The sequence below is a fragment of the Tamandua tetradactyla genome, chromosome 19 (assembly GCF_023851605.1).
Source record: "Tamandua tetradactyla isolate mTamTet1 chromosome 19, mTamTet1.pri, whole genome shotgun sequence".
Classification (NCBI taxonomy): Eukaryota; Metazoa; Chordata; class Mammalia; order Pilosa; family Myrmecophagidae; genus Tamandua; species Tamandua tetradactyla.
In genome coordinates, this window is record NC_135345.1 from 53,668,809 (window position 1) to 53,686,035 (window position 17,227).

A 17,227-nucleotide genomic window follows, 5' to 3' on the forward strand; every position below is an offset into this window, starting at 1 on the left:
TTTCTAAGTTATCAAGCCTATGTAATTTTTAGAGGATCCCCATTGTCTAAAGTAAGTCTTCAAACTTGTTTGTTCACTTACTTGTATCCACATATTTTTCTCTTGCCAAGTAACATTTTTCATCTTAAATTTAAATATTCACCAGATATATATAACTTCCAGTGTATTATAAACATTAACATTTTAAAAAGAAATTAAATACTCTTTTCAGTATATCCAGTGGCTTAAGAGCACTCTAATGATTTGTTGTATATCATCATCCATTAAAAACAAAACCATATAAAAAGGCTTTCCTTAACAGTTGGAAATTTTACATTACTTTTTATGATTGAATTCTTATATGCTTAGAAAAAGAGTTGGGAAAATCTAAACTAGTTAATTTTAATACATCTTGCTTATCTTATGTGTGTTAAATGTTTATTTTCATTCAAACTTGTAGCTGCGGATTTCCCTCATTCACTTATGAAAGATAGCTCCCGTGTAACTTAATTGGTAGGAGTTCTCATTGTCAAGCCGTAGATAACTGTTTCTATCAGAAAAATCTGAAGTCATTTTCTATTCAGAAAAATAGTTAATTCATGTTTCCCATCTAAGTGTAAGATCAACAGTCAGAGACTCCAAAATATGGTGCTACCTCTTTTTTTTTTTTTTTTTTTTTTTTTTTTAAAGGGAGGAAGGGAAGGAAAGACAGAGAGAAGGAAGGAAGGATGGAAGGAAGGAAGGAAGAAAGGGAAACATCTTTAAACATTTTCTTGTTTTATTGTATTTTGTTTGTTTGTTTGTTTTTTTTTTACATGGGCTGGGGCCGGGAATCGAACCGAGGTCCTCCGGCATGGCAGGCAAGCACTTTGCCCGCTGAGCCACCGCGGCCCGCCCGGTGCTACCTCTTAACCCTTTGTTTTTCTTGGCTCTCCTGGGACTTTCCTTCAAAAGGATGCTTTTATTTTTTAACACCAGTTAAGAGAAAGAAGAGGCATGGTCATTAATGCACCGTTGTTATAACTCCCATCACACTACTCTGGAATATATAGGAATTTAGAATATTTCAGGGGACAGACCAAATAAATACTCCTTTTTCATACTCCACACTTTGTCCATAACCAAAAGCAGCGTAATACAAGGGGGAAGACACAAAGAACTATGGAAATTTAATGGTTGCCTTGAATAAAATAGGGTTCACTAACATTATTATTTTAAATTAGATCTTTTTGTTGCCATGTTTTTTATACCTCAAGTCAATGTACTGTAGTAGGACTGGTGAAGAGCATGCCTTTCTTTTGTAAAGGGAGAGACAGGTGATTATGAGAAGAGAAATCGACTGGAGAACTGGCATTATGTTTTACCTGCAGGTGTATCATTAGGCAGTTCAGTTTTAGGAAAGAGTAAATATGGAAGTAGGGGATCTAGAAATCTGGAACTTGATTTCCTAAAATATTCTTTGACACTGGAAAAAATTCTTGATCTTTTGAAGCACTAACATGTACTGCTGTCCTAAAGAATAACTTCAAAATTATTCGTACAATACACAAGTTACTTTATAATCTGGCCTCAGGGCACCTTTCTATATTCTAACCTCAGTTCTCTCCAATCCAGTATACCTTATGTTCTACCTGAACCGAGGTACTTGCTATTCTGGGAATTCCTCATAGTTTCAAGCTTCCTTTGTTCTTTATTCCTCTCTTCTCTGCCTCACCAACATCTCTTCATCCTTCAAGGTTCATCTCACATCTTACCTTCTGTGAATTCCTCTAAACTTCAAAGTAATTGGTCTGTAAATAAATATTTTTATTTCTTTCACACGCTTCATAAACACTTCATATATTTTTTAAAGCATATGTTTTTTTATTAATTAAAGAAAAAAAAGAAATTAACACAACATTTACAAATCATTCCATTCTACATATGCAATCAGTAATTCTTAACATCATCACATAGATGCATGATCATCATTTCTTAGTACATTTGCATTGATTTAGGAAAAGAACTAGCAAAACAACAGAAAAAGATATAGAATGTTAATATAGAGAAAAAAGTAAAAATAATAATAATAGTAAAAAAAAAAAGACACAAAAAGACAAACAAAAAAAAACCCTATAGCTCAGATGCAGCTTCATTCAGTGTTTTAACATGATTACTTTACGATTAGGTATTATTGTGCTGTCCATTTTTTGAGTTTTTGTATCTAGTCCTGTTGCACAGTCTGTATCCCTTCAGCTCCAATTACCCATTATCTTACCCTGTTTCTAAGTCCTGTTGGTCTCTGTTACCAATGACATATTCCAAGTTTATTCTCGAATGTCGGTTCACATCAGTGGGACCATACAGTATTTGTCCTTTAGTTTTTGGCTAGACTCACTCAGCATAATGTTCTCTAGGTCCTTCCATGTTATTACATGCTTCACAAGTTTAGTCTGTCTTCAAGCTGCATAATATTCCATCATAGGTATACGCCACAGTTTGTTTAGCCACTCGTCTGTTGATGGACATTTTGGCTGTTTCCATCTCTTTGCAATTGTAAATAACGCTGCTATCAACATTGGTGTGCAAATGTCCATTTGTGTCTTTGCCCTTAAGTCCTTTGAGTAGATACCCAGCAATGGTATTGCTGGATCGTATGGCAATTCTATATTCAGTTTTTTGAGGAACTGCCAAACTGCCTTCCACAGTGGTTGCACCATTTGACATTCCCACCAACAGTGGATAAGTGTGCCTCTTTCTCCGCATCCTCTCCAGCACTTGTCATTTTCTGTTTTGTTGATAATGGCCATTCTGGTGGGTGTGAGATGATATCTCATGGTGCTTTTGATTTGCATTTCTCTAATGGCCAGGGACATTGAGAATCTCTTTATGTGCCTTTTGGCCATTTGTATTTCTTCTGAGAGGTGTCTGTTCAAGTCTTTTTCCCATTTTGTAATTGGGTTGGCTGTCTTTTTGTTGTTGAGTTGGACAATCTCTTTATAAATTCTGGATACTAGACCTTTATCTGATATGTCGTTTCCAAATATTGATTCCCATTGTGTAGGCTGTCTTTCTACTTTCTTGAAGAAGTTCTTTGATGCACAAAAGTGTTTAATTTTGAGGAGCTCCCATTTGTTTCTTTCTTTCTTCAGTGCTCTTGCTTTAGGTTTAAGGTCCATAAAACTGCCTCCAATTGTAAGATTCATAAGATATCTCCCTACATTTTCCTCTAACTGTTTTATGGTCTTAGACCTAATGTTTAGATCTTTGATCCATTTTGAGTTAACTTTTGTATAGGGTGTGAGATACGGGTCTCCTTTCATTCTTTTGCATATGGATATCCAGTTCTCTAGGCACCATTTATTGAAGAGACTGTTCTGTCCCAGGTGAGTTGGCTTGACTGCCTTATCAAAGATCAAATGTCCATAGATGAGAGGGTCTATATCTGAGCACTCTATTCGATTCCATTGGTCAATATATCTATCTTTATGCCAGTACCATGCTGTTTTGACCACTGTGGCTTCGTAATATGCCTTAAAGTCAGGCAGCGTGAGACCTCCAGCTTCGTTTTTTTCCCTCAAGATACTTTTAGCAATTCGGGGCACCCTGCCCTTCCTGATAAATTTGCTTATTGGCTTTTCTATTTCTGAAAAATAAGTTGTTGGGATTTTGAATGGTATTGCATTGAATCTGTAAATCAATTAGGTAGGATTGACATCTTAACTATATTTAGTCTTCCAATCCATGAACACGGTATGCCCTTCCATCTATTTAGGTCTTCTGTGATTTCTTTTAACAGTTTTTTGTAGTTTTCTTTGTATAGGTTTTTTGTCTCTTTAGTTAAATTTATTCCTAGGTATTTTATTCTTTTAGTTGCAATTGTAAATGGGATTCGTTTCTTGATATCCCCCTCAGCTTGTTCATTGCTAGTGTATAGAAATGCTACAGATTTTTGAATGTTGATCTTGTAACCTGCTACTTTGCTGTACTTATTTATTAGCTCTAGTAGTTTTGTTGTGGATTTTTCCGGGTTTTCGACGTATAGTATCATATCGTCTGCAAACAGTGATAGTTTTACTTCTTCCTTTCCAATTTTGATGCCTTGTATTTCTTTTTCTTGTCTAATTGCTCTGGCTAGAACCTCCAACACGATGTTGAATAATAGTGGTGATAATGGATATCCTTGTCTTGTTCCTGGTCTTAGGGGGAAAGTTTTCAGTTTTTCCCCATTGAGGATGATATTAGCTGTGGATTTTTCATATATTCCCTCTATCATTTTAAGGAAGTTCCCTTGTATTCCTATCTTTTGAAGTGTTTTCGACAGGAAAGGATGTTGAATCTTGTCAAATGCCTTCTCTGCATCAATTGAGATGATCATGTGATTTTTCTGCTTTGATTTGTTGATATGGTGCATTACATTAATTGATTTTCTTATGTTGAACCATCCTTGCATACCTGGGATGAATCCTACTTGGTCATGATGTATAATTCTTTTAATGTGTTGTTGGATTCGATTTGCTAGAATTTTGTTGAGGATTTTTGCATCTATATTCATTAGAGAGATTGGTCTGTAGTTTTCTTTTTTTGTAATATCTTTGCCTGGTTTTGGTATGAGGGTGATTTTGGCTTCATAGAATGAATTAGGTAGCTTTCCCTCCACTTCAATTTTTTTGAAGAGTTTGAGCAGGGTTGGTACTAATTCTTTCTCAAATGTTTGGTAGAATTCACATGTGAAGCTGTCTGGTCCTGGACTTTTCTTTTTAGGAAGCTTTTGAATGACTGATTCAATTTGTTTACTTGTGATTGGTTTGTTGAGGTCATCTATTTCTTCTTGAGTCAAAGTTGGTTGTTCATGTCTTTCCAGGAACCCGTCCATTTCATCTAAATTGTTTTATTTATTAGTGTAAAGTTGTTCATAGTATCCTGTTATGATTTTCTCTTTTGTTTTCATGTTTTCAATTTCATTTATTTCTGCTCTAATCTTTGTTATTTCTTTCCTTTTGCTTGCTTTGGGATTAGTTTGCTGTTCTTTCTCCAGTTCTTCCAAGTGGACAGTTAATTCATGAATTTTTGCCTTTTCTTCTTTTCTGATATAGGCATTTAGGGCAATAAATTTCCCTCTTAGCACTGCCTTTTCTGCGTCCCATAGTTTTTGATATGTTGTGTTTTCGTTTTCATTCGCCTCGAGGTATTTACTAATTTCTCTTGCAATTTCTTCTTTGACCCACTCGTTGTTTAAGAGTGTGTTGTTGAACCTCCACGTGTTTGTGAATTTTCTGGCACTCTGCCTATTATTGATTTCCAACTTCATTCCTTTATGATCTGAGAAAGTGTTGTGTATGATTTCAATCTTTTTAAATTTGTTGAGATTTGCTTTGTGACCCAGCATATGGTCTATCTTTGAGAATGATCCATGAGCACTTGAGAAAAAGGTGTATCCTACTGTTGTGGGATGTAATGTCCTATAAATGTCTGTTAAGTCTAGCTCATTTATAGTAATATTCAGATTCTCTATTTCTTTATTGATCCTCTGTAAAGATGTTCTGTCCGTTGATGAGAGTGGTGAATTGAAGTCTCCAACTATTATGGTATATGTGTCTATTTCCCTTTTCAGTGTTTGCAGTGTATATTCCTCACGTATTTTGAGGCGTTCTGGTTCGGTGCATAAATATTTATCATTGTTATGTCTTCTTGTTTAATTGTTCCTTTTATTAGTATATAGTGTCCTTCTTTGTCTTTTTTAACTGTTTTACATTTGAAGTCTAATTTGTTGAATATTAGTATAGCTACTCCTTCTCTTTTCTGGTTGTTATTTGCATGAAATATCTTTTCCCAACCTTTCACTTTCAATCTATGTTTATCTTTGGTTCTAAGATGTGTTTCCTGTTGACAGCATATAGAAGGATCCTGTTTTTTAATCCATTCTGCCAATCTATGTATTTTGATTGGGTAATTCAGTCCATTAACATTTAGTGTTATTACTGTTTGGATAATATTTTCCTCTACCATTTTTCCTTTTGTATTATATATATCATACCTGACTTTCCTTCTTTCTACACTCTTCTCCATACCTCTCTCTTCTGTCTTTTTGTATCTGACTCTAGTGCTCCCTTTAGTATTTCTTGCAGAGCTGGTCTCTTGGTCACAAATTCTCTCAGTGACTTTTTGTCTGAGAATGTTTTAATTTCTCCCTCATTTTTGAAGGACAGTTTTGCTGGATATAGGAGTCTTGGTTGGCAGTTTTTCTCTTTTAGTAATTTAAATATTTCATCCCACTGTCTTCTAGCTTCCATGGTTTCTGCTGAGAAATATACACATAGTCTTATTGGGTTTCCCTTGTATGTGATGGATTGTTTTCCTCTTGCTGCTTTCAAGATCCTCTCTTTCTCTTTGACCTCTGACATTCTAACTAGTAAGTGTCTTGGAGAACGCCTATTTGGATCTATTCTCTTTGGGTGCGCTGCACTTCTTGGATCTATAATTTTAGGTCTTTCATAAGAGTTCAGAAATTTTCAGTGATAATTTCTTCCATTAGTTTTTCTCCTCCTTTTCCCTTCTCTTCTCCTTCTGGGACACCCACAACACGTATATTTGTGCGCTTCATTTTGTCATTCAGTTCCCTGATCCCCTGCTCAAGTTTTTCCATTCTTTTCCGTATAGTTTCTGTTTCTTTTTGGAATTCAGATGTTCCATCCTCCAATTCACTAATTCTATCTTCTGTCTCTTTAAATCTACCATTGTAAGTATCCATTGTTTTTTTCCAGCTTTTCTACTTTGTCCTTCACTCCCATAAGTTCTGTGATTTGTTTTTTCAGTTTTTCTATTTCTTCTTTTTGTTCAGCCCATGTCTTCTTCATGTCCTCCCTCAATTTATCGATTTGGTTTTTGAAGAGGTTTTCCATTTCTGTTTGTATATTCAGCATTAGTTGTCTCAGCTCCTGTATCTCATTTGAACTGTTGGTTTGTTCCTTTGACTGGGCCATATTTTCAATTTTCTGAGTGTAATCAGTTATCTTCTGCTGGCGTCTGGGCATTTAATCAGATTTCCCTGGGTGTAAGACCCCGCAGGTTGAAAGATTTTTTTGTGAAATCTCTGGTCTCTGTTTTTCTTATCCTACCCAGTAGGTGGCGCTCGTGGTGCTCATCTGTCTGTGGGTCCCACCAGTAAAAGATGTTGTGGCTCCTTTAACTTTGGAAAACTCTTGCTGTGGGGGGGGTCGCCAGCCGAAGCGGCTTGGGGGAGTGCCAATCCGAATCTCCCAGCTGGTCCGGGGGTCGCGCGTGGAGGCGGGGCGCAAGCCATCGCGGCTTGAGGGGACCGCCTGTCCAATTCTCCCAGCCGGCCGGGGAAGAAGGGAGGGCGGGACTCCGGCCGCCTGCCGCCCCGGCCCGGGGAAGCCCGCATCTCTCGGTGATCTCACCGGAGCGGGTTCTCCCAGCCAGTCAGCCGTTCCAGAATGGGGTACGCTGTCTTCTTGGTCTCTGTCATGGCTCCGGGAGCTCTAAAGCGTATGTTTTTTAGCATGCTTCTTTAAGGCCATTGACCACCCTTTTTAATTTTTGAATCCTGAGCATATAGCGAATGTGTAAATGATTAGTAGTCACTTAGACATTTCAGGGGAAGAGGTGAATAAAATAGAGAAAAAAAAATTTTTTTGAAGACCTGTAATTTTGTGTTACCTAGGCAAATTTTGGAACAAATAAAAATGAACCATTTTCACTATCAAAGCATTCGATTGGGCATCTTATTTAACATACCAGTGTGTAAGTACCATCACAATGTAGAATGAAGTGAATCCAAATAACTTTTTTGTGAGTGTCAGCTATTTTTATGGGGGAGATATTTAATTGTAAGATACATAGATGTTTTTTCTGATCTTGCTGATGAGATGAAGCATTATGTCAGTTCAAGATGGTAAGGCATGCTTTATCAGGCAGCATTTGTATCCTTATTTGATGTGGATTTCTGTGCTTAAAAAAAAGAAAGAAAAAAGAGACTTGAAGGATTGTTCCATGTGGTACCTAGTCTTATTAAAAGTTTAAGCCCAGAGAGACAGAAAAGTGGAGGAATTTTGTGGTATTCTGAATTATTCCAGGAATAGGACACACTCTAGAAAACCCAAATGAAGCATAAGAAATGGTACTATTTTCTGAAGACTGACATTTTATCAATATGGCATGTTGTATGTTGTGTTACAAATTACAGAGTCATTGTTTTGAAAATTGCAAACCAGTTTAAAAAACATCTGTGTTTTAGGCAGCTTAATTATGGACCAGTAAGAAGGCTGCTTATTCTAGGGTGTTTGAAGTGTACTCTAATGATTTCCAGGTCCAGAGAAACTTTTGTGTTGCTGTTACTTATCAAAAAAAGGGGGTCTTTATATTTTGTGGGGGGTACTAAATCATCCACTGTCTGTAGTAAGGTTATCACCATGTCACTGCTCTCAGAATCTAAAGGCCTTAAAGTTAATGAATTGGTTTTAGGGTGAGAGGGAATAAAGAAGGTTATAAATGACAATTTATAAGATAATTTACCTTATTTTTGTGTAAACTAGCTTGAGTAGTTACAAAAAGAGCCTCATTTTAATATTCATTTGCTATAGTGCTAGTTTATTCTGCTTCAGTTGTTCAGTAATGAAGTTTAGTCACATTTACACAAAAAAGTTCTGCTTCTGAAAAAGTCAGCATTGAATTAACTGAAGATGGTGAGTCCTCATAATAGCTACCCATTCATTGAGTAACTACTGTTGTACCAACTAATTTCTAAATGTTATCACCAAGTCTTACAGTGACCCTGAAAAGTCGTTGCACATTTTATAGATGAGAAAACTAAGATTTAGAGAGATTAGGTGATTTAGCTAGTTTACACATATTAAAAGTGACAAAAGCAGGAAGTGAGGGATTGTAGAACTATCCTACCTGTACTCTACTGCTCCACACTGCCTGTCATGGCATATTACTTTTCAGATAACCTGCTTTCCACCCTCCAAATATAGAGTACGTATTTGTGGTTAGGAAAAAATACACACACACACACACACATATACATGTATTCTCATATAAGCATATACTTTTTTAATAAAAAGTTTAGAAACTAAAGAATCATAGGCAATAATAACTGCTTGGTCAGCAATGACTTGGCACTAATTATGGCATAACTGAATCATTCCTTTTGCTAAGGGACCACAATTAGGCAGACTTTTCTTTTATGTGGGTTTAACTTTCACCTGATTCTGTGTCTTTTTTCTTCCACTCACATTCCTTAACATCTTGATGCTGCATAAAGTTACTAATTTAATAATTTATATTGAACATATTTCTGGGAACCATAAGTACACAGTGTTCTAAAAGATATTTTTGTTCATTCTAAGTGAGAAGGTTAATGATGTTGGGTTGTAGAAAGGGACAATTTCTATGTTTAATAAGAAAAGAAAGAAAAAAGAGACTTGAAGGATTAACAGAAAGATGGAGGGAGGAATGTTAAGTAAAGGGACGTAAAAGTAAGACAGGTCTAGAGAGGTCAAGAAAGACCACCCTCTTTTTCTGACTATTAGTCCTAGTTCTGTGAGTCCATGTAATTCTACCTCCACCTCATATAACACTCACAATGTCCATATGTCTAAAGGTAATTTTCTGTCTGTAGTTTGTAAGGATATTTTAGAAATTGTTGCGTTATTCCTCTGTTCCAGTTTCTGCCTCTGTACTAGGTGAATGCGCTCTTTCTGTAATTGACAAACTAAAAGTTTAAGAACTTTCATCTACTTTCTACGATGTACCTAGCAATTGTGAGCCAAATAATATATTTTTAGAATCTTAACTCTGTATGTAAGACTTGACTAATAATATAAGAAATTTGGTTGGAAATACAAGCTAGATATACAAACATGTTTTTAATTCTAAATTGAATAAAATAAAATGGTTGCTGTTGATTAAAATCATCATAGTTCCAGATCCCATTTTTTAAAGTAATAAAAGCAAAATATTATTATATGAAACCTCTTAATTACCCCATAACAACTGAGAAATAACAATGCAAATTGATCATTTAATGTAATATTTATAAATTTTGCAATCTTAGGTTAGATTTGTATATAAAAGACTTGTATACTGAAAGTCTTACTTGCATCATTCTATACTAAAAGTGTTTTATACAGTGCCACTTGGAACAACCTGAAGTTATCTTTTTTTTTCCTGTTCCTTCTTTTTGGCAAAAAAAAGGAAAACTTACCTAATTGATTTTATTTAATTAAATTTAGGGAAAGAAAAATAGGTTCAATCTGATCCCTGTGTTTCCACAGAAGTTTCAGTGAATTATTTTTTCTAAACATATGTTGATCTGTAACATCATGCTATCAATTTTTTTTATGTTATTGAATTGGATTGCTTGCACTACAAAAGCACAGTAGCCTTTTGCAGTTGTTTATTGGAAACCCATTATAATCTTTTGTTCAAGACATTGTAGGATAGTGTAAGGAATATGAAAGAATCAAAGAATGAGGTGTAATAGGGTAGTCAGGATTATGTTGCTTATAACTTTATTACTGGTTTAACTAATTTATTAGTAAGGTTAGATGACTGAGCAAAACTATAGACTGGGTGGTGCGATGGTGGCTCAGCAGGTAGAATTCTCGTCTGCCATGCCAGAGACCTGGTGCCTGCCCATGCAAAAAAAAAACAAAAAACCAAAAAACTATATGGACTGTACGTTACCTATGACATTTATTTCCTGATAGAGCTGAAGCCCTTAGCATGAGCACTAATTGCCTCTGTACTGCTACCAAAAAAACTAATTTTTTTTCCATTTTCAGTTTTAGTAACCAAGAGATTGTCTAAGGTAATGAATCAGTGATTGTATTGGAATCCTTTCTGAAGACTAGGAGGAGGAGGAGGTTCTTAGTGAGCATGACAGTCTTTGCTATATTTTGTGATAGAAGGACTGGAAAGTCTGATCAAATTGTATTAGATTTAAATATATTTAGCATTAAGAGAAGTCTGGAACCAAAGGCAAATAGTTGAATCCTTGGGTGTTAGAAATGAGTAGAAATTATGCTATCTGAAATGGTTTAATGCCTAATGTTGCCAAATGTTGTTTGTATTTACTTGTATTAAATAAAATGAAATAAATTGAGTTTTTATTAAAGCTTGAAGATACTAATTTTAATTTTTGAAATGTCTAAAAGTTTGTTAAAACAGTTCTTTCTATTGAAATGCTATTCTCTCAATGAAAATATCTATCATCTTTAGATACAAAATTTTGTTTAGGTTTTTATAATAAGGCAAGAAATATAGTTGCCTCTTGAAAATAGATAGTACCCTGTGAGCTCATGTACATACTTAGAACAGTGGTACACATCAAATGTTCAGTAAAGGTAGTTTTATGATTATTATTCTTTTATCACTTTATTTCAGGATCAAGTATGTTACAGAAAACAGTTAATCTTGTCAAGGTTCCAACTATCAAAATTTATAAAATCCTAAGTCATCTCTTAAGGAATTTTTCTTTAATTCTTTATCAAACAGAAACCCTCCCCTTAATTTACCTTGAATCAATCATCTGCCTTGTTCATAGTATCCTATGAACTATCTTCATATTAGATCTTCATTTTACCTTGGATTCTTACATCTTCAAATCAGAAAGGCTTTTGAAAAGTTTGATATGTCCTCACTCTGTTCTTTCTGTACTTTGTGTTTAGATTGTGCATTTCACATGGACTTGTTTGTATGTCTTTCTCTCTCCCATTAGATGTTATGTTTCTAATGGTAAGTGTTACGTTTTCATTGTTCTGTTTCAAGAGCTTAGCTCAGTACTTGGCACTTTGTTGTTATAAGTCAATAGTAGAAAGAACAGCTTGTGTTACTATTCACTACACACACTGCTGAACATGAATTATAACTCTTAAATAGTACTTCTCAGGTGGGACCTCAGTGTTAAGAAACCATACTGAGAAGTTAAGTAATAGTCCAGTTGTCAAAGTAAACTTGTTTCTGTTCTACATTCAGTGATGAAGAGAGATACAGGTACAGGGAATATGCAGAAAGAGGCTATGAGCGGCATAGAGCAAGTCGAGAGAAAGAAGAGCGGCATAGAGAAAGACGACACAGAGAGAAAGAAGAGACCAGGCACAAGTCATCTCGAAGGTTTGCTCTTTAATAAAATAGGCATCAATTTGAAGTTAAGAGAGAAATTGATTTTGACTTTATGAGATAACAGCAGCCAAACACCTCAAGATAATCAGTTGAATAATATGTGTTCCTACTTGGAAGATTCAGAGTAATTTCCTGAAATCACTAGTTCCTTATGAGGCTTCAACAGAAATTCATAAATCTAAATAACTAGATTATATTTAATACCCATAAACCAAAATTAGCATGGAATGAAAAATAATATATGAAGGAAGTTGACTTATTATATCATTGGGAGAGGAAGACTTCTGGCTTGTGAACCAATCTTTTTATTAACAAATATTAAAGAAGTCATGTTCAGTTTAACTTAAAGAAAACTCCATTCCATTTATTCATGTAAATATAATATCTGCATAAAAATCCATAAAAAATTGACTACTCCCCAAAGTGGGTTTGTGAGAAAAAGAAAGGATTAGATTATTTAAAGCCCAGTGTTGTGTTGAGGAGAATTTACCTAGAAGGAGTGGGTTAATTTTTGTCCACCTTTCTTTTTCTTTAGTAATAGTAGACGTCGCCATGAAAGTGAAGAAGGAGACAGTCACAGAAGACATAAGCACAAAAAATCTAAAAGAAGCAAAGAAGGAAAAGAAGCTGGTAGTGAGCCTGCTCCTGAACAGGAGAGCACCGAAGCTACACCGGCAGAATAGGCATGGTGTTTTGGCCTTTTGTGTTAATTAGTGCCAGAAATAGATCTATAAATCTTGTTATTTTTCTGGATAATGTTTAAGAAATTCACCTTTGTTCTGTCAGTATAAAAAGTTAATTCTTTTTCAAAATAAAATAGTGAATTTTTCATGTTAAGTTAAAAATCTTTTGTTTTGTAATATTTAAAAAATAAAAAGACAGCAATGACTTTATATTCAAGAAAGTAATGTGAATGAGTCAATTAGCAGGGAATTTTAAGAGTTACATGCAGCTCTTTAAAACTGAAAACAAATGACTTTTATCTATGTACATACACAGTATCTAATAAAGGTCAAGAGTCTACCTTGGCCATAGTTTTCTTGAATTGATCAAATACCAGTCTCTTAAGGGGTTGCACAGAAAAAGCGATAAGGCACCTCTGAATCTTGAGCTTAAAATCGTCATTGCTGTGGCACTATTGCTTAGCATATTAATGGACTTGTATACGTTTTTGATATCACAACTTTTTGATAGGTTTTTAGTGTTCACAATTAGGGTTCATGGTGAAACTAGATGGGGCACTTTTTATATCTAAATTAAACTCTATAAAGTGGGTGGCCTGTATGAAATACCCTATCTTTAGTTTCTTGCAGGCACATGTACAAACATTTGTCACTGTGACACAAATTTGAATCGCCTCGTGGCCATCTGTATGATCCAGGGTCAAGCTGGTGGGCCTTCCTGGATGCTCTTTCCAAGGCTCATTAGTTGAGCAGGAAGTGAAGTTTTTGTATAGTTACTAGCTATATCTTGAATAAAATAAACTTAATGACAAGATGAGTCATTTATTATTAAAATCAAGAAAATACAAGTATAATTCTGAGAGCATTTTTTGGGACAGCTCTAGGAGGTGTTTGTCAGTGTTTGTAACAAGTAGCATGGTATCTGAAAGAATGAACTACTAGGATCTTTTAAATAGTGACAATAGCAATGAACTTTAATTAGTATCACATACTAAAAACATTTGTAATTTTTGAAAAATATTTATTTCTCATTTGATGAACATTTTTCAGTAATGCACTTCTAAAATCCTCTGGCTTTAAAGTATTTTTTTAAATGCTCATAATGTGCCCATTGCAGATCTCAGCATATACCAAATTTTTGTATGATTTGATTCAGTGGGGTATACAAACCATTTTAGCTATTAAGGGCTTTTTATTCGATAGAAAAATATAAACTTAAAGCTGTGGAGTAATGAGAAATCCTCTATACTGAAAACAAACTATTAGTTATAATTTTTTGAGGATTTTTCTGAGGGTATAATTGGCTTTCATGAATTCATACTTTTCCTGGCATTGAATTTTACATTTTTTATAATGTATCCTTTAAATATAAACATAATTAGTCTATTTGTAATTTTCTGGTTTTCTATGACCTCATCACTGATTCTATAAAAAAGTGCCAGGCCAAGAAGCAATAGTGAGAGTAATTCTTCCTTTAAGTTCTTTCAGCATCCTTGCCAAAGAAGCATGTATCATTCCTGATGTACTTCTACCATTGACAGCAAGAAGAATATCACCACATCTAAAAAACAAAACAAGATAAAAGATTTATAATTTAATCCAGAGTTGAACTTAATGAAAGTTTATTTTGGTGGCCCTAGTTTTTGCTACATTTGTTCATTTTAATTATGTTACCTCTAATTAGTTTTTTCTGCTTCCTCACTTAAATTCTCCACACCCACTATCCATCTTTTTTTAGAAGGGATGTTAAAAGACAGAGGAAATCACAGTATGGGATGCAGAGTAAGTATAATTAATCACTATGGATTTCTTAGGAGTTGAATGCTACGTGAATGAGTCTCTTACGGGGGGGGATAAAAGAGATAGAAGCACATGATTTATTTCAGATAAGGCCAAGCTTTTATATGTGTAAAACAAAATATTTGGATACAAATTTTTTATTAAATATTCTATTGTTTATTTATTAAATATATCATTACCTAATTCTTCCATCGTAATATGCTGGCGTTCCTTCAACAATGGATTTGATAAAAAAAGGTTTGTTCCCATTGTATTCTTCATAACCTCCTACAATGCAGAAGCCCAGACTTCCAGCTGTGTTTCTTCGTAATATAACATCTTTACAGTTATACAAGTACCTGAAATAGAATATAACCAATGGGTAAGTTTAATTATTAGTGAATAATTATTGTGACTCATTTCCCATTCTCTTCATAGGTATTTTTAAGACTAATTGGCCTTGGGATCACACTCAAAATTGTGTCATAACTTGGTGACCTTTGTACTGTTAGCTGGCTTTTTTTTCTAATTGAACTTCTGTTTTCCATAACTGAACACACTTGAAAAAAACACCCTAATACTATGTTCTGTTTATACTTCTACCGGGAAAGATAATCCTATTTTGGACAGAAGAAAAACGTAATGCTTCAACCTATATTAGCAAAATGTTGAATATGCCTAAATCCTTAATGGTAAAACAAATTTAAACACATTTATGGATATCTTACTTTTATTTACTTGTGGATATCAGTTTTTAATAAAGGTAAAAATCCTGTAATAAATGCTTAACCTCAATGAAAAAATTTCAAATCTAAAACTAATGAGTTTGTAGAGATTTTTTTTTTTGACTTTTGAAAATTAGCAGTTTATATTTGTTTGCTAGTTATAGAAGAGCATGCCGATATAAAGTGAATGGAAATTTAGTACATTTAAGGATGATAAGAACAATTCATATTGGGAAAAAAACACAAGCTGCCAGTAAATAGCAAATTAGCAAAGGAATGGGAGAAAGACCACAGGTCTGTAAATGAATAAAATCCTCAGCTAATATAGAAAGTTAGATGGAAGAAATTTATTTTACTGTTTTGTGGCAGTTGGATGAGTGTTAACATAGATGCAGGCTAAGTGCAAATTCTGTTATTATGATAGAAGTGTGTGACTGGGATAGGCTGGATTGACATCTAAATTTGCTTGTCCATGTGAAGCTGTGGTGCAGAAACTTGTTTGAAAGAAAATTAGCATTTTCATGTTGGTAAAAATCAAGATATGGCTGTTTGTTTATAAATTGTACCTTTAAAATTAGCTTATTGCTTTTTGAAAAACCAATAAAAAGTCTCGTGAAATGTTTTTTTTAAGTGATGAAGTTAGTCATTACTTTTGTTACTGACTGCTAATCAGTCCATGCTGTAGAGTGGATCAAGAAGGCAATTACTGGGTCATATAGTAATTCTATGTTTTTAACTTTTGAGGACCTGTCAAATTTTCTGTCGGTTCCTACATTTTAAAATGTACACAATCTTAAATTTGTACAAAGGTTTCAGTTTCTCCACATCCTAGAAAACATTTTCCATGTTTTTAAATAATAGCCATCCTCTGTGAAATTTTTTATTTGATCTTAAGGTTTTGATTTGCAATTTTCTAATGACATGATGTTGAGCATCTTTTTATGGGCTTACTGGCCATTGCATATGTCTGTTCGGGTCCTTTGTCCATTTTTTTAATTGGACTGTTTCTTTTTGTAGCAGTTCTTTATATATCCTGGATATTAAACCCTTATCAGATATATGATTTTCCAATATTTTTTCCCATCTGTAGTTTTTCTTTTTCACTTCCTTGATAATTTCCTTTGCACAAAAGTTTTCAAATTGTCATGAATTCAATTTATCTTTTTTCTCTTGTTACTCCTGCTTTTGGTATACAGTCTAAGAATCTGTCCCAAATCCGAAGTATGGCAGTTTTTCTGTTATCATCTAAGATTTTTGTGGTTTTAGCTCTTAAATTTAGATCGGTCGTCCATTTAGAATTTTCTATATGATATGAGATATGGGTCCAACTTATTCTTTTGCCTAAGGAAATCCAGTTTTCCCAGTACCATTTATTGTAAAGACTATTTTCCTATCATACGGACTTGACACACCTGATGAAATTGGCCATAGGTAATTTAGTTCTGTACTCAATTCTTCCATTGATCTATATGCCTGTTCTTATTGCAATACCACACCATTTTGATCACTGTAGCTTTATAGTAAATTTTTAAAATGGGAGCATGGGTCCTTCATTTTGTCCTTTTTTTTCAAGGTTGTTTCTGTCATTCAGATTCCCAAGCATTTCCATATCAATTTAAGGACCGGCTCTTTTATTTCTGCAAAAAAATGCACTGGAATTTTGATAGGGATTGTACATTGCTTTGGGTTAGTGACTTCTTAATATTAAGTTCTCAAATACATGAACATGGACTGTCTTTCCATTTATTTAGGCCTTTATTTTCAGCAGTGTTTTATAGTTTTCAGCATACGAGTCTTTCACATACTTGGTTAAATTAATTCCTAAGTATTTTATTCTTTTGTTGTAAATGGAATTGTTTTCTTGATTTCCTTTTCTGATTCTTCATTGATGGTGCATATAGAAACACAACTGTTTTGTGTGTGAATCTTGTACCC

The 17,227-nt window shown here is 34.2% G+C and overlaps 2 protein-coding genes across 20 annotated transcripts in view; one reads left to right on the plus strand and one right to left on the minus strand.

Annotated features, from left to right (window-relative positions):
• FIP1L1 (factor interacting with PAPOLA and CPSF1) overlaps nucleotides 1-12,942 on the plus strand; it is a 78,708-nt gene extending 65,766 nt beyond the window's left edge. For all 17 annotated transcript variants that reach the window (XM_077136867.1, XM_077136875.1, XM_077136864.1 and 14 more), the window contains 2 exons: nucleotides 11,959-12,096; nucleotides 12,641-12,942. In XM_077136867.1, the coding sequence (XP_076992982.1) occupies nucleotides 11,959-12,096; nucleotides 12,641-12,788 (286 nt within the window). In that variant the 3' untranslated portion in view covers nucleotides 12,789-12,942. The remainder of the gene's footprint in view (nucleotides 1-11,958; nucleotides 12,097-12,640) is intronic.
• Nucleotides 12,943-13,222: 280 nt separating this feature from the next.
• Nucleotides 13,223-17,227, minus strand: part of LNX1 (ligand of numb-protein X 1) — a 219,026-nt gene continuing 215,021 nt past the window's right edge. For 2 of the 3 annotated variants that reach the window (XM_077136861.1, XM_077136860.1), the window contains exons 11-12: nucleotides 14,768-14,926; nucleotides 13,377-14,349 (exon numbers count right to left, since the gene is read on the minus strand). In XM_077136861.1, coding sequence (XP_076992976.1) covers nucleotides 14,214-14,349; nucleotides 14,768-14,926 — 295 coding nt within the window. In that variant the 3' untranslated portion in view covers nucleotides 13,377-14,213. Of the gene's footprint in view, nucleotides 14,350-14,767; nucleotides 14,927-17,227 lie in introns of all 3 variants that reach the window. The other variant, XM_077136862.1, reaches the window with a different exon arrangement.